Source organism: Diadema setosum, chromosome 9, assembly GCF_964275005.1.
Source record: "Diadema setosum chromosome 9, eeDiaSeto1, whole genome shotgun sequence".
Taxonomy (NCBI): Eukaryota; Metazoa; Echinodermata; class Echinoidea; order Diadematoida; family Diadematidae; genus Diadema; species Diadema setosum.
This window is the reverse complement of record NC_092693.1, coordinates 25,964,034-25,974,487: the sequence shown is the minus strand read 5'-3', so window position 1 is coordinate 25,974,487 and position 10,454 is coordinate 25,964,034. Positions and strand designations below refer to the sequence as shown.

General features: G+C 40.1%; 1 protein-coding gene across 1 annotated transcript in view; it reads right to left on the bottom strand.

Annotated features, from left to right (window-relative positions):
* Positions 1-1,251: 1,251 nt before the first annotated feature.
* LOC140233518 (E3 ubiquitin-protein ligase MARCHF6-like) overlaps positions 1,252-10,454 on the bottom strand; it is a 193,174-nt gene continuing 183,971 nt past the window's right edge. Inside the window, exons 18-19 of the mRNA XM_072313637.1 lie at positions 2,479-2,614; positions 1,252-2,035 (exon numbers count right to left, since the gene is read on the bottom strand). Coding sequence (XP_072169738.1) covers positions 1,957-2,035; positions 2,479-2,614 — 215 coding nt within the window. The 3' untranslated portion in view covers positions 1,252-1,956. The remainder of the gene's footprint in view (positions 2,036-2,478; positions 2,615-10,454) is intronic.

The following is a 10,454-nucleotide window of genomic DNA, read 5'->3' as shown; positions in this document are numbered from 1 at the left end:
AGGACTAAATCTTCTAGAATCTACAGTGACGACATGCAAGTCGACGTCAATATCATAGCTGCCAAGCTTCCCGATAGCCAATTTGGTTCTAATATATGTGAGTTTTTGGAAATAAGTTATGAAGTATAGGAATTTATCTGTGATTCTGGTGCAATACAAGATTGTGGAAGCTGAGATATCGACATGGATACGAAAGTGCATTAACGCCCTACACATCTACAGGCACAGTAAGTATGTAATGTAGATCTACATCTAGGGCTACATCTAACCCCGGGCCAGGACGCTCCTTCACACAGTTATACTGTAACATTAGCTTCGTTCGGGCTGGTCACATTTAGGCTACATCATGCTACCTACATCCACCTAGTCTACAGCTATTTGCAGTAGGCCTAACCCTAATACTGTTGAATCTACCTCTTTGATGCTACCTTCATTCACGTACCTAGGGCTCTAGGCCTTCTAGAATTTAGAACTAACAAGTTAGAGTCTAGTTCTAGTATACGTCTAGTGTCTAGAAGTAAGAACCTGGGTCTAGATCGATCTACATTGTCTATAGAACTTAGATAAGTTAGAGAACTAGATCTAGGCCTAGACTTAGTGTAGTAGAGTCTACTGTTCTACAGCGTTTCCGAAATCTTCACAGAAATGAATGAACAAACAGTGCGTAGCAGTTCTCCTAGTCCAAGTGTCAATTTGGTGTGTTCGATCTCCAAAAAGACGCCCCAGTTTGAGGGCTTCAAGCTGAATTGTTTCCAGAATGGCAGCCTTTGGTAGCTCTACGTGGGGCTAACCAGAGAAATTTACCTTTAACCTTTTGTCAGAGAGCTAAGGTTAAATAACCGGAGTTTCTTGAACATTAACCTGAGAAAAAAACTATGGTTAAGCTTTATGCAGTAGAAAAACTCTGGTTAAAAATTCTTAACCAGAGTTTCTGGATTTAATCATGAAAAAAACTCTGGTTAAGGCTTTAAGCAACAGGGCCCAGGTAAGCAAAACTAGAGGCAGCACAGACATCTAAAGTGTGATGATTTATTCTAACACAAAACAAAATGGAAGGAAGAAAAATGCTATCTCTGACACTAGAAGATGAAGTAGCCAGAATAATAAAACACCTCATCATTAGCCAAACATACTTTGGCTTTGACAAAATCATGAATGTGCATGTACACTGTGTATGCTCCTCAAATAATCTCAGAACTTCAAATGGAATGAATAGATTTACAATTCATTACAATCAATATACATCTCCATTGCAACATAATCTTGCAGTGATTACAAAATATATGACTAATAAAATCAAATGGGCATTATTAAGGGTGCACTATCAAAGGTAAAAACATTTCCTAGAGGCAGCTTTCATGATGTCAATCATTCACACTGACACATTGTGGCCTCAGGCACCATCAACCAGTTAAAATTTGTATTTAGTAAGTTTACTCCATTGTGCCGATGGGCAAAATATAGTCACACGTAACAGTCACAGTTATAAATGCAGCGTGGAAATGCAAATGATAAGGGTGCGCATATAATATATGTAGACATCTGTATGTAGCAAGGAACAGATAATCCCTTCATGATTCTGCCAAAGTGAGACTATGAACTGAAATATCTCTAGCATTTCCAATAGGTCATCTCGTTGCACTCATTTCATCAAATACAGCCAAGATATCACGACAAATTAATTTTGAGAAAAAAAAAGAGTGCAAAAACATCACAAGTTCTGACAATTCTAGATCAGTTGAGGCTTGTGTTTTGATTCAGATCACAAATAGTTTGTGATACACCAGTTTCAAATGGAGATGGACTAAGAGAACAAAAATTGGTCTATGGACTTGTACTCCAAACACAAACTTGATCAACTTCTGCTCTGATTAAATATCAGAAGACACTTCAACTGGAAAGAAATGAGCAGTGATTATAGTGTGACATCCCACTTTCCATTCATCCCTCATGACTTCAATGTTCTGCTGTCTGGGTGGCACTGTCTCGCAATAATTTGGGTTCATAGTTCACAAGCTGTTGGCCAACAAGGTATCTATGATAGAAAAAATATATATATATGAATAAATCAGAGTAGCACAAAGACATTGTATTGCAATGAAATAAATTGATGAACATCATCTCAGCTACAGAACCAATAAAAGAGGATATTAAGGTGACTGGTCAACTTCTAATTCTATGTTAAAACATAATTTACAGTTGACTTATCCTTAGCTATCACCAACAAGCAAAACCTATAATATTACTTCAGATTTGCAATGTAAAATCCTCTGTAACAACATTGCGCTTCATTATGTCACCTATCCACAGAAATCAGCTTGGTAATTTGAAACAGGAAAATTACAGACTGGAAACAAAAGAGAAAGAACTAGGCATTTCTACCAGCAAATGACAAGAAAGATAAAATAACAACACCCCTTTCAAATTGCCTCCTGTAATCCTTACAATCTTTCATGAATTTGTTTTACATTGACTTACTTGTCATTTTTTATATGTTCGTACAACTTCTTGAACTGCTTTGCCTGGAACACAACTAGAGAGACACCGATGATGACAGATACAATTAGAGGGTAGATCCGCCGACTCATCTGATGGTTGGTCTCTGCATCAAGTCCTTCGCATAAAACAGAAAAAGATGTTCGAAGTCCTTTGAATTTTCTTATTCCCAACACTATACGTATGACACATGTATCTAAATTGCTCTTCACAGGGATGAGACAGTTAAAGGCGCTTCACAAAAATATTGTCTTATGAGACATGAGAGACAAAATATAAAACTTGAAAAGATTAATAACTCTAGCAGGAAAACACACTTTATCTGATCAAATGAGTTGAAAATGGCTGAAATAAACAAGAGACCTGGGGGGTCTCGTGCTCACCTGACTATCACAAGTTCACCTTTAACGCATTCTTGCAGACTCTTACCCCAGAATATTGCAAACTTTGGAGGTGGGGGCAGCTTTGAGAGCTGGGGGTATGGCGTCCATTTGCATATTCCATCACACTGGTAAAAATACCTGCCTACTACACTGTTATTAGAAAGTTTGACTATGCAGTTTAGAAAAAAAAAGACTTAAAGCTCTATCACTTCTTACTATGGAGAAGAATATTTTTGAATATTCCTAAATTTGGGAGGTTTGGGGCCCCCTTGGGTCCCCAAGGGAAGCATGGTGCCCATTCAAACAAATTTAGATCCTATTTTCCTTGGAATGCTACCTGCAAAGTTTTGTGAAAATCCATCATGTTCAGGTGCGAGTTTCTTCACTTTGTCTCCCTCTACAAATTAAATTTGTTAAGATTGCAACTACTGACTTGTAAATTAACAAACATGTCGGAAGAAAGGAACCAGTGGGACTCAAACCTGTCATCTACTGCTTTCCGGGCAGTGACACTACCACCAGGCTGTCCCTGGTTGCCGGCAGTGACACCATGAACATGGAACAAATACCTAATCTCCGAAATTCCAACATTGTTATGTTAAGTAGTCCAAGGCGGACAAGGTATAATAAATGAAAGAAAGATATTATTCAGAGGGGTGAATGTTCAGGTGCGAGTTTCTTCACTTTGTCTCCCTCTACAAATTAAATTTTGGTTAAGATCGTAACTGCTGATCTGTAAATTAACAAACATGTCGGAAAAAAAGGAACCAGTAGGACTTGAAACTGTCATGTACTGCTTTCCGGGCAGCGACACTACCACCAGACTGTCCATGGTTGCCGGCAGTGACACGATGAACATGGAACAAATACCCAAGCTTTGAAATTATGACATTGTTATGTTAAGTAGTCTAAGGCGGCCTTTCTTCCAATCTTTCTTTCAATCCATCGTGTTGTTTTCAAGAAGATGAAAAAGTACAATTAAGGCCTGCATTTGGATCCCTCCCCCTCCCACCCCCTCAGGCTCCAAGGGGGAGGGGGTCACCCCTGGATCTGCAACAAACAAACTTGAAACTACTGTCATCAATGACTAACTCATAGTATTAACTTTGCTTTATCACTTCTGGCTCTAGAGAAGAAGATTTGTAAGTGAAAATGTACAATTTAAGTCCCAATTTGGACCCCTCCCTTCCCCCTCTGGTGCTGGGAGGGGGGACCCTCGATTTCAAATGAACAAACTCGAAACAACAGTCATCTGTTGCGACATAAATTGTCGCCCTGTCAAAAATTGTCGCCCTCGGCTCGGGGCGACAATTTTTGACAGGGCGACAATTTATGTCGCCAGACGACAAGTTGTGATGGGGCGACAATTTTTGACGGAGTTGGCGGCTTAAATTGTTTCAGGGGGTGACAATTTTTGATGGGGCGACAATTTATGTCGCAACAGTCATCAATGTACTAACTCATAGTATCATTAACACCTAGCTAGCACTTCTGGTTCTAAGAAGATTTTTAAAGACTTCTTAAGGGAGGGGAGGAGGAGGGCCTAGGCGGGGCATGGTGCCCATTTGAACGAATTGAGATCCTACCCCCCTAAGGATGCTACCTGCCAAGTTTTGTGAAAATTCAGCATGGGGTTTTCAAGAAGATGATGAAAATGTACAATTTAGGCCCCAATTTTGACCCCTCCCATCCCCTCCCTGGGTGCCAAGGGGGGCACTCCTGATTCCATCATGAACAAATTTGAAACTACAGTCATCAATGTACTACCTCATAGTATTAACTTAGCTCTATCACTTTTGGTTCTAGAGAAAAAGATTTTCAAAGTTTCCTTACTTCTGAGGAGTTTGGGGCATGGTACCCATACTTGCCAACATTTTCATTTGAGAAAGCAGTAGAATCCAGGATGCCTATGCGAGCAGCGCTAGCTTGAATGCTAATAAAATCTTTCAAAAGCGGTAGTCTACCGCCAAATGCGGTAGAGTTGGCAAGTATGGGTACCCATTTGAATAAACCGAGATCCTATCCCCCAGGCATGCTACCTGCAAAGTTTGGTGGAAATGGGTCATGGGGTTTTCAAGAAGATGAAAATGTAAAAAGTTTATGCACAATGCACGACGCACGCCGGATAAAGAGTGAACGCAGTAGCTCACTTGAGCCTTTGGCTCAGGTGAGCTAAAAAAAAAAAAAATGAAACCGTGAGATATGTTTGGGCTTTAACTTTTATTTAAATGGATTGTACAGCTCATAATTCATTTGAAATTGAGTTTCATTGCAGTGTACACTGTATATTCCACTCATATTATCAATGTGAATTACATTGTCTAGGCAGGGAGGTTGACCTTCCACCTCCCTGGTTTTGGGAAGGAGAAAATAATCGAGAGGAATGTAATGCATTGTTTAATCTGAGTGACCTTATATTGGATATTCTTTTCTAACCTGCCGTTCACTAGGGCATGGACAAGATGCAGAAAGCAAAATTTGCAAATCAGCATTTATTCGGCAACCTCCCCGCTTGTTCTTGAAAGATTCCGTTCACTGCCTTTAATAATTCCATGGTCTGTTACGGCTGTTGTGGTTGTATGTTTGGCTTCCTGATGCCCTCTGTGCTCGCCTATAGAAGTAAAACCAGTCGAAAACTGAGTACCCAAAGTGACGAACGCAAGAAAGATTGTCAAAAATTGGATGGACAATCATATATACCATACGTGAGCACAGAGGCATCATTACGCCATACATGCAACAAGTCTGCCATAACAGGCCATGCTGGAAAAGAAAATCATATCATCAACTGGGAGGGGATGTAATTGTAGTGAGAAAGAGCCATGACCTGAATAGACCTATCAGAGAGGCCATCTGCATAAAGACCCCCCCCCCCCCCCACAACATGACCAGGAAGGATGGGGAGGGGGGATACCAACTAACATTTATGATGGCGCTATCAACCAGATGTCACACCTGGGTGATTGCTAATTGCCGCCAAATCATCAGTTGGTGATCAGCCATCGTTTGAGAAAGATGACAGCCCATTGTCAAAACTGTCACAGGTAAATACAACTATTGGATGTGTTTAGAAACCTCTTTATGTACATTCATCAACCATCCTTATGAACTTATTTAGCAATGTGTATTTTCTTTCCATAATTTAGATAGGTTAGGAAAATCCACTTGTACCGAGTATTACATCATTTTAAAGCTTAAAGTCTGTTCTTTCAGAATATGCCCTGAAACAAGAGACCCGCGGGTCACGCGCTCACCTGAGTATCGCAAATTCACCTTCCACGCATTCTTGCAGACTCTTACCTGAGAACATTGGAAACTTATGGTGGGGGTAGCTTTGAGAATGGGGGCATGGTGTCCATTTACATATTCCATCACACTGGTAAAAATACCTGCCAAATACACTGTACTTTATAGAATGTTGGATTATGCAGCTTGGGAAAAAAGACTTAAAGCCCTATCACTTTTGATTAGAACTAGAGAAAAGTATTATTTAATATTCATTAATTTAGGAGGTTTGGACCCCCTGGGGCCCCCAAGGAAAGCATGGTGCCCATTCAAACACTTTGAGATCTTATCCCTATGGGAATCCTACTTGACAAGTTTGTTGAAAATCCATTATGTTGTTTTCAGCAAAAAGATGAACATTTAGGCCCGCATTTGGACCCCCCCCCCAATCCCATCCCGCTTCCTTGGGTCCCAAGGGGGGTGGGGGTAGGGAGGGCACCCCTGATTCTCCCATGAACAAACTTGAAACAACAGTCATCAATATACTGACTCATTGTATTAACTTAGCTCAATGACTTCCAGTTCTAGAAAAATTCTGTAAAGATTCCTTACAGGAGGGGGGGGGGGACCCCTGGGGCCCCCAGGTGGGGCATGGTGCCCAATTGATGGAATTGAGATTCTATCCCCCTAGGGATGCTACCTGCCAAGTTTGGTGAAAATTAGTGATAGGGTTTTCAAGAAAAAGATGAAAATTTACAATTTTGGTCCAAATTTAGGCCCCCTGGGGCCCCCCCAGGTGGGGCATGGTGCCCATTTGATGGGAATGAGATTCTTTCCCCCTAGGGATGCTACCTGCCAACTTTGGTGGAAATCTATAATGGCATTTTCAAGAAAAAGATGAAAATGTACAATTTGGGCCTCATTAGGACCCCTCCCCACCCCCCTCCCCTGGGTCCCAAGGGGGGCACCCCTGATTCCGCCATGAACAAACTTGAACCTACAGTCATCAATGTACTAATCCATAGTATTAACTTAGCTCTATCACTTCTGGTTCTAGAGGAGAAGATTTTTTAAGATTCCATAATTTTGGGGGGGTTTGGGCCCCTCTGGTGCCCACTTGAACAAATTGAGATCCTATCCCCTAGGGATGCTACCTGCCAAGTTTGGTGAAAATCGGTCAAGGGGTTCTCAAGAAGGAGATGAAAATGTAAAAGTTTATGCACGACGGATGACGCACGCCAGACGAAGAGAGATCGCGATAGCTCACTTGAGCTTTCGGCTCAGGTGAGCTAATAAAAATCTAAGTCTGGTGACTAATTTGTGGTTTTGTGATGCAAGGTCACAAATTAATCAGTTAATCTATACATCTACAGTCACTACCGAGACACAGTAGCCAGCAATATTTACTCCAAACGAGGTGGCTCGGTGGATCGTTGGAGGCTATTAGCAGCTCTGAAAGGATTTGGAGGAGGAGGAGGAGGAGGAGGAAGAGGATAAACTGTAAACAGGACACAACTGCTGGTAGGCATATGAGAGAGAAAGAGAGGAAAGAAAGTGTAACATTGGCATGGAATTTATAACTTTGCATTACTTCCTCATATTGTCTGCATATCCAAATGGTTGTCAGAAATTCATCCCGATTGTCCTAGTCAATGATTTTATCATTCCTGGTGTGATCCTAGCTATGTCCCTGCTGTCCTGCTATTTTCTGCAGCATGCCGTCAATCCCTCGTTTGAGGCAAGACCCCACTTTAACGAAGCTAATTGGGGTGCTATACCCCCCTAACGATCCTTCGTTTCAGAGTTGGGAGTCGAAGTATTTGTCCATTGCAAATTAACTTTCTGCTCAGGCGTGACAAACCTGGAGGCCAAGCCAGGGTTTAATGACTACAGCAGCTGTCGTATGACGTAAGAGCATGATAAGGATATCTGCCTGTGGCACACCATTCAAAGTGAACTCAATTTTCATCTATCCTTTCTAAAGTTTTCAATTTTATATTCTATTGAGAAATTCTATGGTCATCCATTTTACATTTCGAACGAAAAAAATTGACCCGTAAATAACGAAAATACAGGAATAAGAAGGAGGGCATTGCCAGTTTGCCGGTGCTGCTCACTGTTGGGGATAAAGTACAAGCCGTGGATGAGTTGGGGAGGTGGGCTGCAGTACAGGCATGCTCTGTCTGCATACGCTGAATGTCTTACACTCACACACACACACACGCACCATGGAGCTACATAGCCCATGCCAAAACCATAACAATCTCCTCCTCTCGCGGTGCCCCCCCCCCGTGGCGCTGTGGCGATGACTGATGCTTAGATTAGGCCAGGGTCGAGAAACAGGTGTTTTATATCTTTGGTTTTTAAGTCATTGATTGCCAAGATATACACTGGCATTATTTACGGGGGTGTAGCCTCTTCAAACGAGAGATTTGCGTCATGGCATTTTATTGCCCTTCAAATGTGATTCCTAGGACACTCCTAGGTATGTCTGCAGTCAGTCCACAGAGATTACTAGTAATGTCCTGGGACAAGCTTATTCATACACTTTGTTCGCATCTGATACGGAAAGAACGCCGAAATGGAATACTGTAACGACCTTCCGCAACCCAACCTAGTCTTGTCAGGGCTCTAGTGGATGTCAGCCGTTACAGGTGATACAATGTACTTTTGTTCTCTGCAAGCACATTATGAAAATGTAAAACTGTTAAAGGGCAATTCCACGGTATGTAGGACACAGATGCCGAAAATTCAAAATGATATTTGTTTCAAACACCATACATTTTCAGACAATACTTGAGTTGAAGTTTTAAGAATCATTATGTTTTTCAATAAAAGCGGCCATTTTGATTTTCAAAATGGCTGCCAAAATATGCCTATAACTCAATGGTAAGAAAGAGTGTATTGTCACATAATTTACCCTCTGTATATCCACTTTACTAGTACTCTAAACAACAATCTTTTATATGTATGCAGTTACCAGACAAGTCTTTTACCACATGATAGAAAGAAAAAGCTGGTTGCTGTAAAGAATTTTATAAAAACTTATTATTAGTTTGACAATGATGGATGTAACGTCAGTTACCAAAAACAAGGAATTTTTAACTTTATTCATCAAAGAAAGTGAGCTGTATGATGTAACTTATGATTTCTAATGTATGCCCATATGCCTTCCTTTCAATACCAGAAAATAAGGATACTTGGCATACTGGAGAGTCAAATGAACACATCAAAATGTGTAACGTCAGTTACCGAAACGTCATATACCAGTATGTAACGTCAGTTACCATGTCAGTAATTATAACTTAGGCAAATGTTTTTACTTTAGGCCATTTCAATACATCTGGGAACTTTGATAGGGAATGATGTCATCCCCATGGTACACTGTATGTCCATGGATACAGTTTTTTTGTTCATTTTATCTTATTTATTTATTTATGTTTTTTTTTTTTTTTTGGTGGGGGGGGGGTTGAGCTTTTGATTTTTTGTTCAACACAAGTTTAAGGTTAAATCATCTGGAAGTTTAGGTTTACCACATGCAATATATAATGCACTCAAATTACTATACAGTACATTCACAGTCCTATGGGATGATAAAGCTACCAAATTTGTAGGCCTAATCAATGATGTGGTTGCATGGTAACCACCTTTTTCTATTAAAAAGCTTGTGTAGAGCTGTATACCAACAGTTTTATAATCTTTACTAATGACTACTTTTGCTAGCATTTTCCTTTTTTTCTGGAAGCTTAGTGAAGTTTCTACCTAAAGGCAAATGCAGGAACAGATATATTTCTTTGCTTACACTTAAATGTGTGGTTTAGTTAATATGGCACATCTTGAAATGGTACATAAGCAGGCCTGACATAAGGCATGTACTGTCATTACTGTTTGAAACTAACACTGATGTTGCTCAACCAGTCAATGTTTAACACTGATGTTGCTCAAAGTGAGAGGTGATTCTAGGGTAAAATAAAAAACTGTTCATATTTGTTGATTACTTTATTTCATTCATGCAGGGACATTTTTGTAATACATGATAATTATGAACAGGAAGATTCGTTTATATTGATCTTAGAATTCTTTCGTTGCAAAGTTCTATTTCTTGGTATCTGGGATGTATTTGCAAGCCTTGGTATACCAGTGAAAAGGAAAAGAAAAACAATTACATTCCTTCAAGCAAGGAATAAACAAATAATGCCCTTTTGACCAAAATAGCATGATTCTTCTTCACGGAAAAAATATTAAAAGTGTAACACTATTCATTTAAATCATTATTGATAATGGAGATCATTTTTTTATTTGTGGCCCTAACAATGCCTTGAGGGAGAAGGAGTAAAATAAAGAAAAGAA